The sequence below is a fragment of the Amblyraja radiata genome, chromosome 11 (genome assembly GCF_010909765.2).
Source record: "Amblyraja radiata isolate CabotCenter1 chromosome 11, sAmbRad1.1.pri, whole genome shotgun sequence".
NCBI lineage: Eukaryota > Metazoa > Chordata > Chondrichthyes > Rajiformes > Rajidae > Amblyraja > Amblyraja radiata.
In genome coordinates this window covers 39,280,468-39,304,656 of record NC_045966.1, presented here as the reverse complement: position 1 = coordinate 39,304,656, position 24,189 = coordinate 39,280,468, and the positions used below count along the sequence as shown (strand labels likewise).

At 48.1% G+C, this 24,189-nt stretch overlaps 1 protein-coding gene across 1 annotated transcript in view; it reads left to right on the top strand.

The window, feature by feature from the left end:
• Window positions 1-22,624, top strand: part of camk2a (calcium/calmodulin dependent protein kinase II alpha) — a 90,511-nt gene extending 67,887 nt beyond the window's left edge. The window contains exons 9-18 of the mRNA XM_033029735.1: window positions 6,273-6,367; window positions 8,268-8,390; window positions 8,761-8,844; window positions 10,900-10,942; window positions 12,268-12,308; window positions 13,322-13,370; window positions 14,631-14,706; window positions 16,087-16,181; window positions 18,984-19,212; window positions 20,323-22,624. Of these exons, the coding sequence (XP_032885626.1) occupies window positions 6,273-6,367; window positions 8,268-8,390; window positions 8,761-8,844; window positions 10,900-10,942; window positions 12,268-12,308; window positions 13,322-13,370; window positions 14,631-14,706; window positions 16,087-16,181; window positions 18,984-19,212; window positions 20,323-20,326 (839 nt within the window). The 3' untranslated portion in view covers window positions 20,327-22,624. The remainder of the gene's footprint in view (window positions 1-6,272; window positions 6,368-8,267; window positions 8,391-8,760; window positions 8,845-10,899; window positions 10,943-12,267; window positions 12,309-13,321; window positions 13,371-14,630; window positions 14,707-16,086; window positions 16,182-18,983; window positions 19,213-20,322) is intronic.
• The last annotated feature ends 1,565 nt before the right edge of the window (window positions 22,625-24,189 follow it).

Here is a 24,189-nt window from a genome sequence, read left to right as displayed (position 1 = left end):
CCAACTTGCTAATCTTGCCCTGGATGTTCATCCAAATCATTGATTTAGATGACGAACAGTAACGGGCCCAGGATCAAACCCTGAGGCACACCACTAGTCACAGCATTCCAGTCCGAGAAGCAACCTTCCACCATCACCATCTGCTTCCATCCATGGAGCCAATTTGCTATCCATTCAGCTATCTTTCCTTGGATCCCATGCGATCTAACCTTCCAGAGCAGCCTACCATGTGGAACCTTGTCGAATGCCTTACTGAAGTCCATGTACAGCTCTACCTTCATCAACTTGTTTGGTTACGTCTTCAAAAAAATAATCAGATTTGTGAGACACGACCTCCCACGTACAAAACCGTGCTGACTATCCCTAATCAGCCCTTGCCCATCCACAAGCCTGTTTAACCTATCCTTCAGAATACTCTCCAGTAACTTACCAACTACAGATATTAAGCTCACCGGCCTATAGTTCCCAGCATTTTCCCAGCAGCACTTGTTGAAAAGAGGCACAACATTTATTTGACCAGCAGCTGTCTGCAATCTCCCAGCACATTTGTTCTACGAGTTCCCGTTGACTATTCTGGTGTCTGTAGTACACCCCCAACAAGGTGACCATCCCTTTCTTGTTCCTCAGCTCCACTGGACAAACCGTCCATAATGTCACCTCTAAACACAGCCGTGACATCTTCCTTAACCAACAATGCACCCTCTCTCCTCTTTTTCCCTCACCCCTGTCTCTCCTGAAGCCCATGGATAGAGAACTGGTTGGCAGACAGGAAGCAAGGAGTAGGAATTAATGAGTCCTTTACAGAATGGCAGGCAGCGACTAGTGGGGTGCCACATGGCTCGCTGCTGGGACCCCAGTTATTTGCAATATACAGCATATTCATGTTTTAGACGAGGGAATTAAATGTGACATCTACAAGTTTGTGGATGACACAAAGCTGGGTGGCAGTGTAAGCTGCGATGAGGATGCTATAAGGCTGCAGGGTGACTTGGATAGGTTGGGTGAGTGGGCAGATGTATGGCAGATGCAGTATAATGTGGATAAATGTGAGGTTATCCACTCTGGTGGCAAGAACAGGAAAGCATATTATTATCCGAATGGTTTCAGATTAGGGAAAGGGGAGGTGCAACAAGACCTGAGTGTGCTTGTACATCAGTCACTGAAAGTAAGCATGCAGGTACAGCAGGCAGTGAAGAAAGCTAATGGCATGTTGGCCTTCATTGCGAGAGGATTTAAGTTTAGGAGCAAGGAGGTCCTACTGCAGTTGTATAAGGCCCTGGTGAGACCGCATCTGGAGTATTGTGTGCACTTTTGATCTCCTAATTTGAGGAAGGACATTATGGCTATTGAGGAGTGCAGCGTAGATTCACCAGGTTAATTCCCGGGATGGCGGGACTGACATATCTTGAAAGATTGGATCGACTGGGCTTGTATTTACTGGAATTTAGAAGGATGAGAGGGAATCTTATAGAAACATATAACATTCTTAAAGTATTGGACAGGCTAGATGCATGAAAAATGTTCTGCATATCTTCCATTTATTTGTCGCAAAAACCGTCTATATATCTCATTCCCCTTTCCCCTAACTTTCAGTCTGAAGAAGGGCCTCGACCTGAAATGTCACCTATTCCTTTTCCCCAGAGATGCCGCCTGATCCACTGAGTTACTCCAGCTTTTCACGTTTGTGCAGCATCTGCAGTTCCTTCCTACACATTTTCGCTGTAATTTCTTGCAGTCTTGGATGGAGCTGTTCCAAAACCATGCTGTGGTGCATCCCGATAAAACGATTTCCACGGCACATGTGTAGAAGGTGGTGAGGGTTATTGGGGGCAGTTTCTAGATGAGGTTGTGACTTGCTCCGTTTGGATGCAAGGGATCTCTGCTTCAAATGGTCCAGGAGCTCCCCCTGGTGTCCAGTACCATATTCCCCGCTCAGCCGACATCACAAGAGCACATGCGGAAACAAAGAACTGCAGATGCTGGTTTATACCAAAGATTGGCACAGTGCTGGAGCAACTCAATGGGTCAGGCAGCATTTCTGGTGAAAAAAGATGGGTGACCAATTCTTGTAAAGTCATAGGGACATACAGCGTGGAAACAGCCCCTTTGACCCAACTTGCCCATGCTGACCAACATGCCCCATCTACACTAGACCCATCTACCTGTGTTTGGCCCATATCCCTCTAAACCTATCCTCTCCATGCGCTCGTCTAAATGCTTCTTAATCGTCGCAATAGTACCTGCCTCAGCTACCTCCTCTAGCACCTCGTCCCATACACCCACTACCCTTTGTGTAAAAAGGTTATCCCTCAGGTTCCTTTTAAATATCCCCCCTTAAACCGATGTCCTCTGGTTCTCGATTCCCCTACTCTGGACAAAAAGACTCTGCGCGTTTACCCGATCTATTCCTCTCCTGATTTTGTACACCTGCTTAAGATCACCCCCTCACCCCTAGTCCACGTTGCACCCATCACAGTCATTAAGGTAATAGCTATGGCCCCAACACAACACTAGTTAGGGTTTAACAACCCTAGAATGACCCCTTTCACATGACCGTCTGTTTTCTGCTAATCAGCCAAATGTTGCTATAATTTCACTAATCCTTCCTGTTTGCCTTGCAAACTATCAGCTCAATTAAATTAATAAAAATATCAATGTCCCCATTGTGAAATGTTTTCCGATCCTTCAGTACTACGGACAAATCTCATTACCCAAGTGAGAAATTATATTAAAATCGGATCCTGCAACCATTGAAATGCGTCAGGGCTCTGGAAGAAGTGAGGGATGCGACAACTCATTTATTAGCACAGATACAAAATGCTGGAGTAACTCAGCGGGATAGGCAGCATCTCTGGAGACGTTTCGGATCGAGACCCTTCTTCAGACTGGTTAGGGATAAGGGAAACAAGAGATAAAGGCGATGGTGTAGAGAGATAAAGTAACAATGAATGAAAGATTTGCAAAAAAGTAACAATGATAAAGGAGATAGGCCATTGTTAGCTGTTTGTTGGGTGAAAACGAGAAGCCAGTGCGATTTGGGTGGGGAGGGATAGAGAGAGAGAGAGAGAGGGAATGCCGGGGCTACCTGAAGTGAGAGAAATCAATATTCATACCACTGGGCTGTAAGTTGTCCAAGCAAAATATGAGATGCTGTTCCTCCAATTTGCGTTTAGCCTCACTCTGCCAATGTAAATGTCAGACAACAGGAGACCTAGATAAACACCGGAAGGTTGTGAGGAAAGACGTTAGCAAAATAAATCAGCTTGCATTTCTGCATCAACCATAATAAATATCAGAGAACAGCACAGCACAGGAACAAGCCCTTCAGCCCACAATGTGTGCCAAACCTCATTTTGTTTAGTTTAATTTAGTTTAGTTTATTTTGTGAGGAAGTGTACAAATTATGAGAGGAGTAGATCAGGTAAACGCACAGTCCTGTGACCAGAGTAGGGGAATCAAGAACCAGAGAACGAACATAGGTTTAAGGAGAGGGGGGATGATTTAATAGGAACCTTTTTTATACAAAGAGTGGTGTGCGTGTGGAACGAGCTGCCGAAGGAGGTATTCAAGAAGGAACTGCAGATGCTGGAAAATCGAAGGTACATAAAAATGCTGGAGAAACTCAGCGGGTGCAGCAGCATCTATGGAGCGAAGGAAATAGGTAACGTTTCGGGCCAAAACCCTTCTTCAGGTCTGAAGAAGGGTTTCGGCCCGAAACGTTACCTATTTCCTTCGCTCCATAGATGCTGCTGCACCCGCTGAGTTTCTCCAGCATTTTTGTGTACCTGCCAAAGGAGGTAGTTGAGGCAGGTACCATCGCAATGTTTAAGAAGCATTTAGGCAGATACATGGATAGGATAGGTTTAGAGGGATATGGGCCAAACGCAGGCAGGTGGGACCAGTGTAGATGGGGCAAGGTGGTCGGCATGGGCAAGTTGTGCCGAAGGGCCTGTTTTCACGCTGTATGACATCTTAGTTTAGTTTAGTTTATTATTGTCATGTGTACCGAGGGCGGCACAAGGCTTGGGGTGACACGGTGGCGCAGCAGTAGAGCTGCTGTCTCACAGCACCAGAGACCCTGGTTCGATCCTGACTACGGGTGCTGTCTGTACGGAGTTTGTGTGTTCTCGCATGGGTGACCACGTGGGTTTTCTCCTGGTGCTCCGGTTTCCTCTCATACTCCAAAGACGTACAGGTTTGTTGGTTAATTGGCTTCTGGAACATTGTAGTGTGTAGGGTAGTGTTGGTTCATGGGGTGCTCACTGGTCTGTGCGGTCTCGATGGGCCAAAGGGCCTGTTTCCATCCTGTACCTCTAAAGTCTAAGAACATAGAACAGTACAGCACAGAAACGGGTCCTTCAGCTCCCACTTCCTCCAAGTCCAAGGCGTAGCCATGGGCACCCGCATTGGCCCCAGCTATGCCTGCCTCTTTGGAAGGTACATTGAACAATCTATGTTCCAGGTGTACACTGGCCCTATCCCCAAAATCTATCTCCTTTTCATTGATGACTGCATCAGTGCTACCTCCTGCACCCATTGAGAACTCATGGATTTCATCAACTTCAACACAAATTTCCATCCTGCACTCAAATTTACTTGGCCCATCTCCGACACCTCCGTCTTCTTTCTTGATCTCACAGTCTCCATCAGAGGAAATAGATTATCGACTGACGTCTATTACAAACCCACTGACTCCCAAATATCTCGACTACATTTCTTCCCACCCCGCTTCCTGCAAAGACTATCCCCAACTCCCAATTCCTCTGTCTACACCGCATCTGCGCCCAAGATGAGGTGTTCCATACTGGGACATCCAAGATGTCCTCATTCTTTAGGGAATGGGGGTTCCCCTCTCCCATCATAGATGAGGCCCTCACTCGTATCTCCCCGGTAGCCCGCAGCTCCGCCTTTGCTCCCCCTCGCATACAACACATAATCCTACAAAATTTCCGCCACATCCAACGGGATCCCACCACTAGTCACATTTTCCCATCTCCACCCCTTTCCGCCTGCCGCAGAGACCGTTCCCTCTGCAACTCCCTGGTTAACTCATCCCTTCCCACCCAAACCACCCCCTCCCAAGGTACCATCCCCTGCAACCGCAGAAGATGCAACACCTGTCCCTATACCTCCTCCCTCGACTCTCTCCAGGGACCCCAACAGTCCTTTCATGTTAGGCAGAGGTTCACTTGCACCGCCTCCAACCTCATCTACTGTATCCGTTGTTCAAAATGTGGACTCTTATACATTGGCGAGAACAAACGTAGACTGGGCAATCGTTTCACGGAAACCTTCGCTCAGTCTGCCTGAACCTACCTGATCTCCCAGTTGCTAAACACTGTAATTCTCCTTCCCATTCCCAAACAGACCTTTCTGTCCTTTCTTTCACAGACTCACAGAGAGTGGTGAGTCTGTGGAATTCTCTGCCTCAGAGGGCAGTGGAGGCAGGGTCTCTGGATGCTTTCAAGAGAGAGCTAGAGGGCTCTTAAAAATAGCAGAGCCAGGGAATATGGGGAGAAGGCTTGAACGGGGTACTGATTGGGGATGATAAGCCATGATCACATTGAATGGCGGTGCTGGCTCGAAGGGCTGAATGGCCTACTCCTGCACCTATTGTCTATTGTCCTCGGTCTCCTCCATTGTCGGAGTGAGGCTAAACACAAATTGGAAGAACAACATCTCATATTTCGCTTGGGCAACTTACAGCCCAGTGATATGAATATTGATTTCTCTCACTTCAGGTAGTCTTGGTATTCCGTCTCTCTCTCTATTCTTCCTCCACCCAAGTCTCACTGGCTTCACGTTTTCACCCAACAAACAGCTTACAATGGCCTGTATTTAAAGCTAAATATGTAATTGGTGTCTGCTAAAGCACGATTAAAGACAGTTCAAAGGCCTCAAATTAGTTTCTAATGCCAAGTGAAGTTGAAGCAGGTACCACAACAACATTTAAAATACATTTAGACAGGCAGATGGATAGGACAGGTTTAGAGGGATATGGGCCAAACACAGGCAGGAGGGGACTAGTGTAGATGGGGCATCTTGGTGAAAGCCATTGGGTCGTACAGTTCGGAAACTGGTCCTTTGGCCCAATTTACCCATGCCGACCAAGATGCTCCACCTACGCTAATTCCCCATGGTCGTCATGGACAAGTTGGGCTGAAGGGCCTGTTTCCGTGCAATACTACTCCATGGCATCACCTATACACATGGCAATAATAAACCAATACCAATCTCCATTGACGTCTTGACCTTGTTGGTTCTTTCACTAGGAGTCATCTTGTATATTCTCCTGGTTGGCTACCCTCCATTCTGGGATGAAGACCAACATAGACTCTACCAGCAGATCAAAGCTGGAGCTTATGATGTAAGTGCTCAAACCATGCGTTACTGTTGAGAGTGTGGGTCGCAGAGGTTGAGGGGTGGGGGGTGGGGGTTGTGTGGGTGCTGATGGCTCGTTGCCTCTGGGAGACCTCAACCATCTCCATGGTTAGACTGCAACCAACAAGCAGATGCAGTAACCAGTAACATTACTAGTTAAAAAAAAGACATAAAGTGCTGGAGTAACTTAGCGGGTCAGGCAGTATCTCTGGAGAACACGGATAGGTAATGGTTTGGAAGAAGGGTCCTGACCTGAAACATCACCTATCCATGTTCTATCCAGATTATAGGGAGGAGGATGGGTTTAAGAGGAAGAGATAGATCAGCCATGATTGAATGGCGGAGTAGACTTGATGGGCTGAACGGCCTAATTCTGCTCCTATCACTTATGACCTTATGTTCCCCAGAGACGCTGCTTGACCAGCTGAGTTATTCCAGCATTTTGCATCTATTCTGGTAAACCATCATCTTCAATTACTTGCAGAATAAAAGGAAGTGCCTTTAGATGAGGAGAAATTTATTCAGCCAGAGGGAGATGAATCTGTGGAATTCATTGCCAGAGACATCTGTAGAGTCCACATCATTGGGTATTTTGAAGTAGAGATTGATAGGCTCTTGATCAGTATGGGTGTCAGGGGCTATGGGGAGAAGGCAGGAGAATGGGGTTGAGAGGAAAAGAGAGATCAGCCATGATTGAATGGCAGACTAGATGGGCCGAATGGCCTAATTCTGCTCCTATGAACTCATGGACATGGCCTACTGGTTGCTCGGGGTGACATAGGCCTACTGGTTACTAGGGGTGATCGTGGCCTACTGGTTGCTCAGGGTGACCTATGCCTACTGGTTGCTAGGGGTGACCTAGGCCTACTAGTTGCTAGAGGTGACCTTGGCCTACGGGTTGCTGGGTATCAAAGTATCAAAGGTATTTTATTGGTCACATTTACATACACCTAGGTGTAGTGAAGTGAAATGCTTCTTGCCATTTTGCAGCACATAAAGAAGGAATACAGACATAACATTAATAAGAGTTTTAAACATAAAGAACATCCCCTCACAATGGTTCCCATTATGAGGGAAGGCACAAAGTCCAGACCCCAACCCCAGTTCACCCATAATCGGGCCCATTGAGGCCTCCACAGTTGTCTCTACGGAGGCCCGATGTTCCAGGCCGTTCTCGCCGGGTGATGTTGCTCCGGCGTCGGGAGAGTCCTCTCAGCAGCTTGGGAACCCTGGAATGGCCGCTTCCGTACTGGAGGCCACGGCTTCCAAAGCCAACAAGGCCGCGCCGGTTGGAGCTCGACAACTGGCGATCTCATCTAGAGATCCCAGGCTCCCGGTGTAAAGTTCAGTGCCGCCGCCCGCAGCTGGTCGCTCCACAGTCCCGCAGCTCCGTGATGTTTTCCTCAGCGATCTTCAGCTCACCGGAGCTCCAGCGCGGCGACCCGGGCAAGGCATCGCTCGCTCCGCTCCGCGATAGCGCTCCAGCGCTGTGCCGCCGCCGAAGCCGAGGTTCTGGGCGGTCCCCGACAGGAAACGCCGCTCCAGGCCCGCTGGTAGGCCGCGAGGACGGGTCGAAGCTGCAGCCCGGAGTAAAGCTGCCTCTCCGACCAGGTACGGACCCTGAAAGGTAGTTTCCCCCTTCCCCCCCACCCCCCACATAAAACCTAGGCCTAGGTGACCTAGGCCTACTGGGTGCTTGGAGTGACCTAGGCCTACTGGTTTCTAGGGGTGACCTTGGCCTACTGGTTACTAGGGGTGATCTAGGTCTACTGGTTGCTAGGGGTGATTTAAGCCTTCTGGTTGTTAGGGGTGACATAGGCCTACTGGTTGCTAGGGGTGATGAGACCACGTGTGGTAGTTTGCTGTTGTTTTCTTCCCCTCTGCAGTTCCCGTCTCCGGAGTGGGACACAGTGACACCTGAGGCCAAAGATCTCATCAACAAGATGTTAACGATAAACCCTGCCAAACGTATCTCGGCCACCGAGGCCCTTAAACACCCCTGGATCTCGGTATGTTAAAGCACCTGGCAGTGCCCCCAATGCCATCGGAACACCATGGCATCTGATATTGGCATGGAGCTCGGCTGCTTGGGTGGGGTTTGGGGATAGCCGTTTGGTGGGGATTTCAGTGGGTGGGGAGAGTGGGTGATGGGGAGTGTGTCCGTGGGAGGGGACCGGTGGGTGGGGAGAGTCGGAGATGAGGGAGTGTCCGTGAGGGGGGATTCAGTGGGTGGGGAGAGTGAATGAAGGAAGAGAGTGGGAGGCGATTCAGTGGGTGGGGGGGTCAGTGATGAGGGAGAGAGTCTATGGCAAGGGACCGGTGGGTTGTGAGAGTCGATGATGGGGGATAATAAGCTGAGAGTACTCTGTGTGTTCACAGCACCGGGCCACGGTGGCTTCATGCATGCACCGGCAAGAGACTGTCGACTGCCTGAAGAAATTCAATGCCCGCAGGAAGCTTAAGGTGAGTGAGAAGTCTCAACCCGAAATTCCGTCTGTCTGTTCCCTCCACAGATGCTGCCTGACCTGCTGAGTTCTTCCAGCACTTTGTGATTTGCTCAAGATTCCAGCATCTGTGCTCTTCTCATTTCTTCACCTATCACTTACCAGGCTTTGTCCTGCCCCCACCTCTATTTTCCAGCTGTCTCCCCCCTACTCAAATCAGTATAAAGAAGGGTCTCAACCCGAAACTTTCCCCTCCCCAGTCTCCTGTCCATTTCCCTCCCCAGATGCTCCCTGAACTCAATATTGATGCATTTGCAGATCCTCGTGTCTCCTCTTAAAATGATTAAAAAAGCGTTTTTGGAAGATCAGAAATGTAATAAAAAGCACAACCTTAAAAACCTTAAACTAATTCCATTCGCAATAAACGTTCCACTTGTCCTACTCCACAGCTATTGACTATTGACCCAGTGCCAACTTGATCCCAGACTGTTGGAAGGGTTTTGAAGAAGGGTCCCGACCCGAAACATTGTCTGTCCATTCGCTTCAAAGATGCTGCCTGTCCCATTGAGTTCCTCCAGCACTTTGTGTTTGATCACGTTCTAGTATCTGTTATCTCTTGTGCCTGCAAGAGATTACAGATCTCCTCAAAGCACTAATCTCCCCAAGGCACTTTGAAGAAATTCAGTATAGTTTAGTTTAGAGAAACAGCGCAGAAACAGGCCCACCGAGTCCGCTCCGACCAGCAATCCCTGCATATTAACATTATCCTAAACACACTAGGGACAATTTATACATTTACCAAGCTAATTTACCAACATACCTGTACGTCCTTGGAGTATGGGAGGAAACCAAAGATCTCGGAGAAAGCCCACGCAGTCACGGGGAGAACATACAAACTCCATACAGACAGCACCCATAGTCAGGATGGAACCCGGGTCTACGATGCTGCAAGCGGTGTAATGCAGCAACTCTACCGCTGCGCCACTGTGCCGTCCTCCAGTTTCTCCTACGTTCTGAAGCAGGGTCCCGACCCGAAACATCATCTGTCCATCCCCTCCATAGATGCTGCCGGACCCACTGAGTTCCTCCAGCACTTTTGAGTCTCGTTTTTCTCTCTTTTCTTTTCTCCTTTCCCTGGTTCTGTTAAAGAGGTTTTGACTTTAACGTTAACTGCTTCTCTCTCTACAGATGCTGCCTGGCCTGCTGAGTTTCTCCAGCACTTTGTCTTTTGCTCACGATTCCAGCATCTGGAGTCTCGTGTCCACATTAACAGCCAGTCCAATGTCTAATGTGTTTATTGCTTATTTTTAAAAATCAGTTAGGTTTGTTAAATGTAGCCTGCCCTTTGCAAATCGATACTGGCTCCCGAAAAGCACGTTACATTTCTCAAAGTGTTCTCTCACTCCAGTCTCACCTATAGTTTCCAATAGCTTTCCTACAAAAAATTAATAAATTCATGTCATAGCAGCAGAATTAGGCCATTCGGCCCATTGGGTCTATTCTGCCATTCAATCATAGCTGATCTATCTTTCCCTCTCAACCTCATTCTCCTACCTTCTCCCTGTAACCCCTGACACTCTTACTAATCAAGAACCTGGTCAATCTCCGCTTTAAATTGCTGTCTGTGGCAATGAATTCCAAAGATTCACCACCTTCTGGCTAAAGAAATTCCTCCTCATCTCCTTTCTAAAGGTACGTCCTTTTATTCTGAGGCTGTGCCCTCTGGTCCTAGACTCTCCCACTAGTGAAAGCATCCTTTCCGTATCCACTCTATCCAGGCCTTTCACTATTCGGTAAGTTTCAATGAGGTCCCCCTCATCCATCCAAACTCCAGCGAGAACAGGCCCAGAGTCATCAAACGTTCACCAACTCCATCACTCCGAAGAAGTGTCCCGTTTGAAACATTATCTGTCCATTTCCTCCACAGATGCTGCCTGATCTGCCGAGTTCCTCTTGCCCTCGTGTGTTTTGCTCAGGATTCCAATGTCTGCAGTTCTTTGTGTCTCTATGATGTATCACGTTGGTGAATACTGTGAATAATTTCCGTCCTCACTGTCTCTTTCTTTGTTTCCAGGGTGCAATACTCACCACAATGTTAGCTACACGGAACTTCTCAGGTAAGACAAACCTGTCTCCATGCCTGCACCCACTTTATTCACAGCATAGAAGGGAGCTGTTCAGCCCATCAGCCCTGTGCTGGCTCTCACAGCAATCCCCATTCTTAGATGGTCATAGAGTTATACAGCATGGAAACAGGCCCGTCAGCCCAACTTTCCCATGCCCCATGCCCCAACATGCCCCATCTATACTAGTCCCACCTGCCTGCATTTGGCCCATATCCCTCTAAACCTGTCCTATCCATGTACCTGTTTAAATGTTTTTTAAATGTTGTGATAGTACCTGCCTCAACTATCTCCACTGGCATCTCGTTCCATACATCCACCACCCATTGTGTGAAAAAGATACCCCCCAGGTTCCTATTAAATATTTTCCCCTTCACCTAAACCTGTCCTCTGATTCTCAATTCCCCTACTCTGGATAAGATACTCTGTACAGGCAACATCTCTGGAGAACATGTAAACTCTGTGTGTTTCCCCAATCTACTCCTATCCTTTTTGCACATTCTTCCTGTAACCTTCTTCCATTAACACTCCTTTGATCTCCTGCCCCTCACCTACACACTGTGGGCAATTTTACCCTACAAACCCAAGAGAAAAAGGATGGGTGAGGTTGAGCAGGCTAGGGCTTTATTCCTTGAAGCGCAGGAGGATGAGTGATGATCTTATAGACGAGGTGTATAATATCATGAGAGGAATAGTTTGGGTAAACACATAGAGTCTTTTTGCCCTGAGTAGAGAAATTGAGAACCATAGAACATAGGTTTAAGGTGAGACTGAGGCCTGTGGGATCTCCCAGTTCTTAACAGTTTCAACTCCTCTTCCCATTCATTCACACTGATCTTTCTGTCCTGGACCTCTTCCATTGCCACAGTGAGGCCACAAGCAAACTGGAGGAACAGCAGCTCATATTTCACTTGGGTAGCTTACAACCCAGCCGAATGAACGATGAATTCTCAAATTTTAACTGACCCTTTTACACTCCCTTCCTCCCCCCCTTGCCCCCTTCCTCCACCCTGTTCATTTAACCAGTTCCACAGTTCTTCACATTGTTTCCCTCTTGAGATGATACCTTCCCCAGCCAACACTGGGCCTACCAGGCAACACTCTGCCTGAGGTCATTTGTGGCCGGCACAGATTGGCCCTGGTCTTTTCTCACTTCCACCCTCTACTTTGAAGAAGGGTCCCAACCCGAAACGTCACCCACCCTTTTTCTCCAGAGATGCTGCCTGACCCGCTGTGTTCCCCCAACATTTTGTGTCTATCCTTGGCATAAAGCAGCATCTGCAGTTCTTTGTTTCTAACATTGTTGTGTTTGCTTCTAGGAGGGAAGAACTCAGGCGGCAGGAAGGCCGATGGTGTGAAGGTAAGTTTAGATTTTACATTATCCCCATCAACTCTGTCCCGTTGTCTATGACCAATTGGCGTTTGGGGATCGTTTCTGGGACGTGGGAAACATGATTAGCAAGTTGAGATGTGGCTGAATATTGGTAATGTTACTCATACCTTGGAGGATGGTCATAGAGTCATACAGCACGGAACCAAACCCTTCGGCCCAACATGTCCATGCCGACCAAGATCCTACATTTGGCCCATATCCCTCTAAACATTTCCTATCCCGTGTACACTCTTTCACGATATGAACATTGAATCCCCTAATTTTAGGTAACTACATAACCCTCTCCCTTATTCCCCCATATACCACCTCCTCTCTCCTGTGTCCCACCTAGACTCACGCCTATTTCTCCCCTCCACCACCCCTTCCTCCTACATTCCTTGCAACTCTTCGACCTTTTTGTCTCACACCTTCTGTCTTTTCATCTCTGTCCTTTTTCCAACCATCTGCCCATCAACCCCACCCTCCCCACCCCTCACCTACACCAACCTACTACGGGCCTGCCTTTGTCTTGCCCCTCCTTTCTTCCAGCTTTCTCCCACTCCCCCCCCCCCACACTTCATTCAGTCTGAAAAAGGGTCCTGACCAGAAACATCCCTGAAGATTGGCACAAAATGTTGGAGTAACTCGGTGGGTCAGGCAGGAACTCTGGAGAAATGCGACATTGTGGGTGGGAAACCCTTCTGAAGAAGCACCTTCAGTAAACCAACATTCGCAGTTCCTTCCGAGTCTGAAATGTCACCTATCCATATTCACCAAGGACGTCCCTGACCTATTGAGTTACTCAAGCACTTTGTGCCTTTTTTAACCCAGCATCTGCAGTTCCTTGGATCTCCACCTATCACTCACCAGGATTTGTCTCGTCCCCACCTTTCCTCCACCTTTATCACTTATCCATGTTCTCCAGAGATGCTGCCTGACCCACTGAGTTACTCCAGCACTTTGTGTTCACCCCGGTTACCTTTCTTTGTGCTTTTACCCAGGAGTCGTCAGAGAGCACGAACACTACAATCGAAGACGAGGATACGAAAGGTAAGATACACAAAGGCTAGAGAATCGTTCCTCGGGTGACATTTCTCAGCTTTCAACTTTCTCTCAGCTTTCCTCAGCTTACTGATGGCCTTCATCAGTCAGAGTATTGAGTGTAGAAGTTGGGAGGTCCTGCTGCATCTATATAAGACGTTGGTGAGGCTACATTTACAGTATTGTGTTCAGTTGGAAAGGGTGCAGAGAAGATTTACGATCATATTGCCAGGATACAAGGGCCTGAGCTATAGGGAGAGATTGGGCAGGCTTGGACTTTATTCTTTGGAGCGCAGGAGGATGAGGGATGATCTTAATGAGGTGTACAAAATCATGAGAAGAATAGATCGGGTAAATTCAGTCTTTTGCCCAGAGTAGGTGAATTGAGAACCTGAGGACATGGGTTTAAGGTGAGGGAGGAATGATTTAATAGGAACCTGAGGGTTAACTTTTCTACACAAAGGTTGTTGGGTGTATGGAACGAGCTACCAGAGGAGGTAGTTGAAGCAGGTACTATCGCAATGGATAAGAAACATTTGGACAAGTACATGGATAGGATAGGTTTAGAGGGATATGGGCCAAATACAGGCAGGTGGGGCATGCTGGTTGTCATGGACAAATTGTAAGACTCTATGACTCTGTGACAGCGACAGAGGTCATCACCAACGCCAGGCCCCAAGGATACACCCCTCACCCGGAGGGCAAAACAGGAGAGAGTCACATTTTAATCCTACGATAGGTTTTTATTAATTCCAGAGACCCGTGTACTCTCTGTGTGGAGTTTGCACGTTCTCCCTGTGACCGCGTGGGCTTCCTCCAGTTGCTCCGGTTTCTATCCAGATCCCAAAGACATGAAGATTTGTAGGTCAATTGGCCCTCTGTAAATTGCCCCTGCTGTGTAGGGAGTGGATGACAAAGTGAGATAACATAGAACTATCGTGAACGGGTGATCAAATGACGGCATGGACTCAGTGAGCTGATGGGCCTGTTTCCATGCTGTACCTCTAAACTAAAACACAACTAGTCCTAACCCAAACTGTCACCTATACATGTTCTCCAGAGATGCTGCCAGGCCAATTGAGTTACTCCAGCATTTAGTGTTTTGTTTTTTTTTTGCAAACCAGCATCTGCAGTTCCTTGTGCCACCTGGACCAGTAATGGCTTGTTGATTGAATTGATTAAAAGAGACAGCATGGTGTACTGCTACAAAACGCGTGTACATAATGAGGAGACCTGACCCACTTCTCTCTTTTCTTCTTGTTCTTTCAGTCCGTAAGCAGGAGATCATCAAGGCCACTGAACAGCTGATTGAAGCGATCAGTAACGGAGATTTTGAGGCCTACACGTGAGTTACTTTTCTGGTCCGAGACATTCAAAATTATTGTCGTTCCAACCGAAGCCACGGAGCATTAACTCATGAAGTTACCGCCGAGAGTAAAATACCGTCCATTGATTCACAGCATTGGGGACATGTCTGGCTGCGCGTCCACCTTCCATCGATTCTCTCACTCCATCTCTTCACCATCCCTTCATCCCTTCAACCAATCACCCATCACTTTTTCTCTCTCCCTCTCTCCCTCTCTCCCTCTCTCCCACTCTCCCACTCTCCCACTCTCCCACTCTCCCTCTCTCCCTCTCTCACTCTCTCCCTCTCTCTCTCCCCCCCTCTCTTTCTCTCCCTCTCCCCCTCTCCCTCTCTCCCTCTCCCCCCCTCCCCCCCTCTCCCTCTCCCTCTCCCTCTCCTTCTCCCCCCCTCTCTCCCCCTCTCCCCCTGACTCCATCTACACTTCACGCTGCCTCGGCAAGGCCACCAGCATAATCAAGGACCAGCCTCAGCCCGTCACTCCCTCTTCTCCCCTCCCCCATCAGGAAAGAGGTACAGAAGTGTGAAAACGCACACCTCCAAATTCAGACAGTTCCTTCCCAGCTGTTATCAGGCAACTGAACCATCCTATCACCAACTAGAGAGCGGTCCTGACCTCCCATCTACCTTACTGGAGACCTTCAGACTATCTTTAATCAGACTTTACTGGAGTTTACCTTGCACTAAATGTTACACCTTTTATCCAGTATCCGTACACTGTGGACGGCTTGATTATAATCATGTATAGATTTTCCGCTGACATATAGCTCGTAACATAAAAGCTTTTCACTCTCGGTACATGTGACAATAAATAAACTAAATATTTCAACCATTCTTCCTTTATGTCTCATTGCTCCATCCATCGTGCCCTCCCTATCTTTCATCTTCTATCCATCTCTCTCTCTATCTCCCATTTTATCCATATAGCCACCTCTCTCTATCTCTCAACTTCCATCCCACCCATCTCCACCTCTACCTCTGATCCTCAATCCGTCTCTTCCTCTTATTCTTCAACATGACTGCCCTCACTTCCTTTATCCTCCTCACGTTATGTTCTTCTCTCTGCTGCTTCCCTCTTCCCTCTGATCCTACAATCCACACGCCTGTTAATCCACCTGCACTATTTCTTCCTCCCTCATCTCTCTTTTCCTCCATCCTCCCATCCCTCTCGCCCTCCACTACCCTACCACACCTTCCTCTTCCCACTGTCCTCCATCTTCCCATCTCCCAACCTGTGACTGTCCAAGATTTTGTCCATACTCAATATGGATCCCATGGCTTTCCAAAGTTGATCAACCTTCTGAGCATCTCCTCAGTGAGGACAAGCTAATTCCATTCCCCTTTCCCCCTTGTGCCTTTCAGGAAGATGTGTGACCCTGGGGTGACTGCGTTCGAACCAGAGGCACTGGGGAACCTGGTGGAGGGCCTTGACTTCCATCGGTTTTACTTTGAGAATCGTAAGCAACTATCTGTGTTTGGATCGTGGGGTGGTGGGACTGACAAGGAAACAGCTGAGGTGTGTTAAAGAAAACATTAAAACACACCACAAAGATCGGGCAAGGCAAGCAAGGGTGTCAGTGGCTCAGTGGTAGAGTTGCTGCCCCACAACGTGGGCACTGACTCAATGGGCCGAAGGGCCTGTTTCCATGCATTATCTCCAAACTAAACTAAACTAATCTAAACTTTAATTAAGAGGTTCAAATACAACGGTCGCTGGGAACAATCTGCAGTATCTACAGATTGTTCCCCGAACAAAGATTTGTGTGACCCTTATGAACAGAACCTGTAAGAGATACAGGCGAGGTGCCGGAAGACTGGAGGGTGGCAAATGTTGCACAACTTTTCAAGAAGGGCTGCAAGGAAAATTATAGGCCGGTGAGGTTAACATCTGTAGTTGGTAAGTTACTGGAGAGTATTCTGAGAGATAGGATAGACAGGCATTTGGAGGAATGGTTCATGGAATTTAATACAGAGAAGTGTGAGGTGTTGCATTTTGCGAACAAGGGCACGACCTACACTGTAAATGGTAGGCCTCTGGGTAGTGTTGTAGAGCGGAGGGATCTAGGAGTGCAGGTGCACGGTTCCTTGAAGGTCAAGTCGCAGGTAGATAAGGTGGTCAAAAAGGCTTTTGGCACTTTGCCCTTCATCAGTCAGAGTATTGAGTATAGAAGTTGAGAAGTCATATTGCAGTTGTATAAGACGTTGGTGAGACTGCATTTATAATATTGTGGGACATTGTTGGCCCTGTGAGCAAGTTGGGCCTGTTTCCACACTGTATCACTCTATGACTCTATGACTCCATGACACTTCAGCATTTGTTTGTTACCAGATTGCTCTGACAACAGCTGTCAACAGCACCTCGTGACAAATACATCCCCGTGCTTTGCTCTTCTTCAACCAACCCCTATGGCAGCTAAACAGATGTAGTTTAGATTAGTTTAGTTTAGTTGAGCGATACAGCACGGAAACAGGCCCTTCGGCCCAGTGTCCATGCTGACCGGCGATCCCCGCACACTAATGCTGTCCTACACACACTATGGACAATTTACAATGATACCAAGCCAATTAACCAACAAACCTAACCTACCAGTACTGCGCCACCGTGCCACCCTTGGTTCCATCCTTTTTCTCCTGGGGTGACATGGTGGCACAATGGTAGAGTTGGTGCCTCAGCACCAGAGACCTGGGTTCGATCCTGACTACGGACTTTGTATGTTCTCCGTGTAACCGCGTAGGTTTTCCCCGGGAGCGCCAGTATCCTCCCACACTCCAAAGACGTACAAGTTTGTGTGTTAATTGGCGGAGGTAAAAATTGTAAATTGTCTTTAGTGTATGTAGGATAGCGTTAGTGTGCGCGGATCTCTGGTCGGCACGGACTCAGTGGACCGAAGGATCTGTTTCCGTGCTACATCTCTAAACCAAACTAAACTAAAGATGCTGCCTGACCCACTAGTACTTTGTGTCTATGGTATAAACCAGCATCTGCAGTTCCTTCCAAAACAGATGTCATGTTGCCCTTTCAAACTCATTTTACTTACATTCTTTTTACGTTTGCCATTTGTTCCTCCACAGGTTACAGTGTACAAAGTCGCTCCCAGGTACAAGGAGAGAGTACTAGTGAGTACTCTCCCTAGCTACCTTACATTTACTGTTACATTTTTGCTAAGAATGTACAAATCATGTTGTTTTTAAAAAAAAAGATACAGCATGGAAACAGGACCTTCGGCCCACCAAGTCCACACTGATCATCAATCACCTCTTCACACACTAGTTCTGTGTTATCCCACTTTCTCATCCACTTTCTACACACTAGGGGCAATTTACAGAGGGCCATTTAACCTACAAACTTTACTTTGACTTTAAAGATACAGCTCAGAAACAGGCCCTTTGGTCCACCGAGTCTGCGCCAACCAGCAATCACCCCATACAATTAAATCGCACCATCGACAGTTTACCAATGTAGATACAGATAGAATAATGTGAATGTGAAATCTTGCCCACATGGGGGAATTGAGAACCAGAGGGCACAGGTTAAGGGTGAAGGGGTAAAGTCTTTATAGGTACCTGAGGGGTACCTTTTTCACACAAAGGGTGGTGGGTGTATGGAACAAGCTGCCAGAGGAGGCAGTTGAGGAAGGGACTATCAGACTGTTTAAGAAACAATTAGACAGGTATCCGGATAGGACAGGTTTAGAGGGATATGGGCCTAATGCAGGCAGGTGGGACTAGTGTAGATGGGACATGTTGGTCGGTGTGGGCAAGTTGAGCCGAAGGGCCTGTTTCCTCACTGTATGATTCTATGATTATGACTCTATGACATGTTCGTCAGTGTGGGCAAGTTGGGAAGAGGGGCCTGTTTCCTCACTGTATGACTCTATGATTATGACTCTATGACATGTTCGTCAGTGTGGGCAAGTTGGGAAGAGGGGCCTGTTTCCTCACTGTATGACTCTATGACATGTTCGTCGGTGTGGGCAAGTTGGGAAGAGGGGCCTGTTTCCTCACTGTATGAATCTATGACATGTTCGTCGGTGTGGGCAAGTTGGGAAGAGGGGCCTGTTTCCACACTTTATGACTATGTCTCTAAGGGTATAATTAAAGTAAGAAATGCTGCTACTGGAGTAGAGGTTGAAAAGAATGGAGTGATTGCAATGCGTGAGCGCAGATCCACTTCTGTGAGCAGCACACAAGGAGTTGCCTGGCCTGGGCAGCATCTTGGTTCGTCCGTACCCCGCTGACCGTTCTCACCTTGTTTGCAGTCTGGTGCAAGAACAACAAGCCGATCCACACCACCATCCTCAACCCTCACATCCATCTGATTGGGGAGGAGGCGGCGTGCATCGCCTACATCCGTATCACCCAGTACATCGACAGTAACGGAGTGCCCCGCACCGCCCAGTCCGAAGAGACGAGGATCTGGCATCGTCGTGATGGCAAGTGGCAGATTGTCCACTTCCATCGATCGGGAGCCTCGTCTGCCCTGGCCTAGTAAGTGTCCCTTATATGCTATATTTCTCCATTTGGACAGGTATATGGGTAGGACAGGTTTAGAGGGATATGGACCAAATGGTGGCAGGTGGGACTAGTGTAGATAGAGAACATGTTAGTCAGTGTGGGCAAGTCGGGCTGAATGGCCTTTTTCCACTCTGTCTGACCCTATGACTCTATTTCCTCTGAAGTTACTTGACATTTGTGAGCATTTGACGGCAATGGTCCTGTACTCACTGGAGTTTAGAAGGATGACCGGGTAGCTCATTGAAACTTACCAAATAGTGAAAGGCCTGTAGAGTGTAGATGTGGAGAGGTTGTTTCCACTAGTGGGAGAGTCTAGGAACAGAGGGCACAGCCTCAGAATAAAAGGATGTACCACCAAGCTTGAAAGAGTTCAGAGAAGATTTACCAGGATGTTACCAGAACTCGAGAGCCTGAGCAATAGGGAGACGTTGAATAGGCTAGGACTCTATTCCTTGGAGCGCAGGAGGATGAGGGGTGATCTTATAGAGGTGAACGAGATCATGAGAGGAATAGATCGGTTAAGCACACAGAGTACGGGGCTCAAGAACCAGAGGACGTAGGTTTAAAGTTGGGGGGAAAGATTTAATAGCAACCTGAGGAGTAACTGGCGTACACTAAGGGTGGTGGGCGTATGGAACGAGCTGCCAGAGGAGGTAGTTGAGGCAGGTACATGGATAAGGTAGATGGATATAGGGCTAAGGCAGGCACGAGGGATTAATGTGTAAATGAGGCATGTTGGGTGACGAGCAAGTTGGTCCAACGGGCCTGTTTCCACGATGAATGACTATAACTTTAGGATGGAGATGAGGAGGAATTTCTTTAGTCAGAAGGTGATAAATCTGTGGAATACATTGAGCACAGCGATGAAGGCCGTCATTGGATATTTTTAAAGCAGAGACTGTTAAATTCTTGATTAATAAGGGTGTTAAAGGTTATGGGGAGAATAGGGTGAGATGGAAAGATAGGTCATCCATGATTGAATAGGGAATAGGCTTGATGGGTGGAATGGCCTAATTCTGCCTCTTTGACATGAACATGAAAATGCATATCTTTATTTTTTGTTCTCATTTTCTCTCTCTACAGCTGAAGTCTCTCCAGCCCCATCTCCTACTGCTATCCATGATTGACTTGCACGCTAGCAAGATCACCCCCCTGTCAACTCCCCACTGGGGCCTGCCTCCCCTGGAGGTGAGGTAGGCAGCTTGGTGGAACCACAGTTAGATCGGACGAACGCTCCCCCCACCTCCCCCTCCCCTCTCACAACCCCAGCACAGAGAGAGCATTGAGTCTCATCACACGTCATCCTTCTTTTGTACCCCCTGAAAGGCAATATCCGTCGTCATGGCATGTTTACAGTGATATCTATAACTCCAATCGGTTTACAGTGTAGGTGTATTTTTAAATCGTGATAATCAGTGATGACTTTTCGACTTGGCCGAGATGCATGTTTTTAATCTTTAACGCTAGATGCAAAAATTAATCCGAGCATTTGCAATTAGAACATGGACTTTGGGAGGGAGATTTAACATTTTGTGCAGCTCAGTCGCAGCGGATGTTATTGAGAGAATCCATCTCAGGTTATGGGATAGGAGATGCTTCATCTCAACAAGGCTGGGTAAGTTAGTCACACGGTGGTAAATGTATCTAACTCTGAGTGTTTCAGAAAAGATTTCCCGGGATAGGACCTTTGCGATCCTACTCTGAATCCTCACCTGTGACTGAAACAGTTCGAAGCACTTTCTTCAAGATGAGTCTGGCGGTCCATGATATCAGAAGGGAAACAGGTTCCAGGTTCTGGAGATGGAGAGGCTGCTGGCTGGTGGAGAGTTAATCCCGACGCCTCGTTTCATCCGTGGAGACCGATGATTTTCAAACTCAGTTTGTACATTTGCAAATTGTGCATCTTCCAAGTGAGCTTCCTCCAACCATTGTGATGTTGATTTTCTGAGACTTGGGCACCTCTCCCCTCTGAGAACCAGGGCTGAAGATGTCCTCTTTCCTTCTCCAGGGAGGGGTGTCCATCCTTGAGGGAGGTCCTGGCCACCTCATGGTCTGTGGGCCCTGCCTATAATGGGACTTATTTTCACCTGTCACTTCAATGTGATGGAGAACCGGCAAGGAATTGGACAAGTTTAAAACTTGTGTACTGCTGGAGTTGGCATCCAAAGGTCACGAGGCTTTCTAAAGTGAGCAACAGATCTGGCTAATTGACCTTCATCAGGTCATACAGCGTGGAAACAGTGCCTTCGGACCAACGCCCACGTCGAACAACACGCCCCATACACATACACTAGACCCACCTGCCTGCGATTGCCTCATATCCCTCTAAACCTATTCTATCCATGTCCCTGTCTCAGTGCTCCTGTTTCTTCCCACGTTCCAAAGACGTGCGGGTTTGTAGTTTAATTGGCCCTCTGTCCAATTGCCCAGAGTGTGTAAGGAGTGGATGCGATAACATAGAACGGGTGATCGATGGTCGTCATGAACTCCGTGGGCCGAAGGACCTGTTTCCATGCAATATTTTTCAATCAAAACCCTCCCTTCCTCAAACTCCCATGGTTGCTCACGATCATTGAACAAAAGGGTGGCCATTCGGCCCATCATGTTTCTTGGTCCTGTTCCTCAGAACCCTGCCACTTTCTCCCCTTCCATGTTATGCCCCTGTCCCACTTAGGAAACCTGAACGGAAACCTCTGGAGACTTTGCGCCCCACCCAAGGTTTCCGGAGGTTCCCGGAGGTTCCCGGAGGTTTTTGTCAGTCTCCCTACCTGCTTCCACTACCTGCAACCTCCGGCAACCACCTGCAACCTCCGGGAACCGCACGGAAACCTTGGGTGGGGCGCAAAGTCTCCAGAGGTTTCCGTTCAGGCTTCCTAAGTGGGACAGGGGCATCCCCCTGTCGCCTTCCAAAACCTCCTGTTGAAACTGCTCCCACCATCCTTTCAAGCCCACCTGTCCCTAATCAGAGCAGGTTGCTGCACACAGATGTTGTGCTCCTCTCCCTCCTTCCTGGAAGTTTATATTTAATCACCACGCTACACTCTTCCCAACATTATCTATCACCTTCCTGTAGAGTGATGATCAGAACTGTACACAATACTTTCAAGCATGGCCTAATCAAGGTTTTGTACAGTTACCATTCCTGCATTAGCCTTTGCTATGTCACCAATTAACCATTTCGGCATGTGGAAAGAAACTGGAGCATCTAGAGGAACCCATGCAATCATGGACCATAGGCAGTCACTGTGGCGCTGCGGTAGGGTCAACATGGGTTCGATCCTGACCTCAGGTGCTGTCTGTATAGAGTTTGAACGTTCTCACTGTGACCACCTGTGTTTTCTTCGGGTGCTATGGTTTCTTCTTACATTTCAAAGACGTACGGGTTTGTAGGTTAATTGACTTCAGTAAAGATTGTACATTGTCCCTAATGTGTAGGATAGTGCTAGTGTATGGCGTGATTGCTGGTCGGCGCAGACTCGGTGGCCGAAGAGACTGTTTCCACAGTGTATCTTTAAACTATCTCGAAACTAAATTAAACCATGATGCTGGTCCTCTGTGATAGAGGGGACATCGTCTCAGGTCTTTGTTTGTCAGAGTGAGGATTTCTCCATTCCCACCGTAGAACATTCAGATGTTTAGCTTGGACATCCACCAATCCAGGTCGCCTTCCAGTAAACCTCCTCTGCATCCTCTCCAAAGCCTTCACATCCTTCCTGTAATAGGGCGACCAGATCTGCATGCAATACTTCAAATGCAGCCCAGACATATGGATGGGAGGAATTACAGCAGTAGTTGGCTCTGCACAGCGAGTGGCCTCTGGTTGTCTACTGACCCTGTAGCAAGGCTTCATATACAATGAGATGGGACCCACTGTTCTATACGGGGTCTTTGCAGGGTAGAGGCCATCATGGTTTTAGCTCATCATAGTGGTATTGTTGGCAGCCATCCTGTGGCCCTTAGCAACCAATCCAAAGGCCCTTAGCAACCAGCCCATTGACCATTCACCCTTAGTAACCATGGCATGACCCTTAGCAACCAGCCGCATGGCACCTGCAACCAGGCCATTGATTCCAACCAACTATGCCATGGCTCTTAGCAACCAGATCATTGGCTCTTAGCAACCATCCCATGGGCCTTAGCAACCAGTTCATTGGCTCTTAGCAACCATCCCATGGGCCTTAGCAACCAGTTCATTGACCCTTAGCAACCAGTCTCATAGCCCTCAGCAATTAACCCACTAACCCTTAGCAACCATCCCATAGCCTCTAGCAACCAGTCATATAACCCATAGCAACTAAACCATTGACCCTTAGTAACCTTCCATGGCCCTTAGCGATCATCCCACAGCAACCAGTTCCATATACCTGAATGGTCCTTAGCAACCAGTCCCATAGCTTTAACAACCAATCCAATGGCTCTTAGCGACCATCCCATGGTCCTTAGCAACATCCCAAAGCCCTTAGCAACCATCCCACAGCCTTTAGCAACCAGTCCCATTGCCCTTAGCAACTGACCTGTGGCCCTTAATAATGCGTCCCATTGACCTCAACGCCCTGTCCCATTGAAGCCAGACTGCCCCTTGACCCACTGCCTGACCTGCCAGCCGTCCTGTGCCAAACAAGCTCATAACCCCTCTGGACGTCACTGTAAGAATCAGTGACATTCAAAAGCCTTCCCAAACGTGCCCCTTCTACTACTGACCTGCAATGCCACGCAGCCCCTTGAGCCCGTTGTACAGGAGCGCTTAGAGGTCATTGGGCCCAAGTCTGCTAGAGAACGAAGAGAAGGCCAACCAGTCTCTGGAACATCGCCCAGTATTCCTTCAGGAACGTTGAGTCTTGGTGAGGGAGAGGTACAGATGGGTCAATCGCTCTACTTTTTAACTACTTCTGGAGAAGGCATCTCCGTCCCTTCCCACTATTGCTTGCTTCTACTCGAGAAACGGACTGA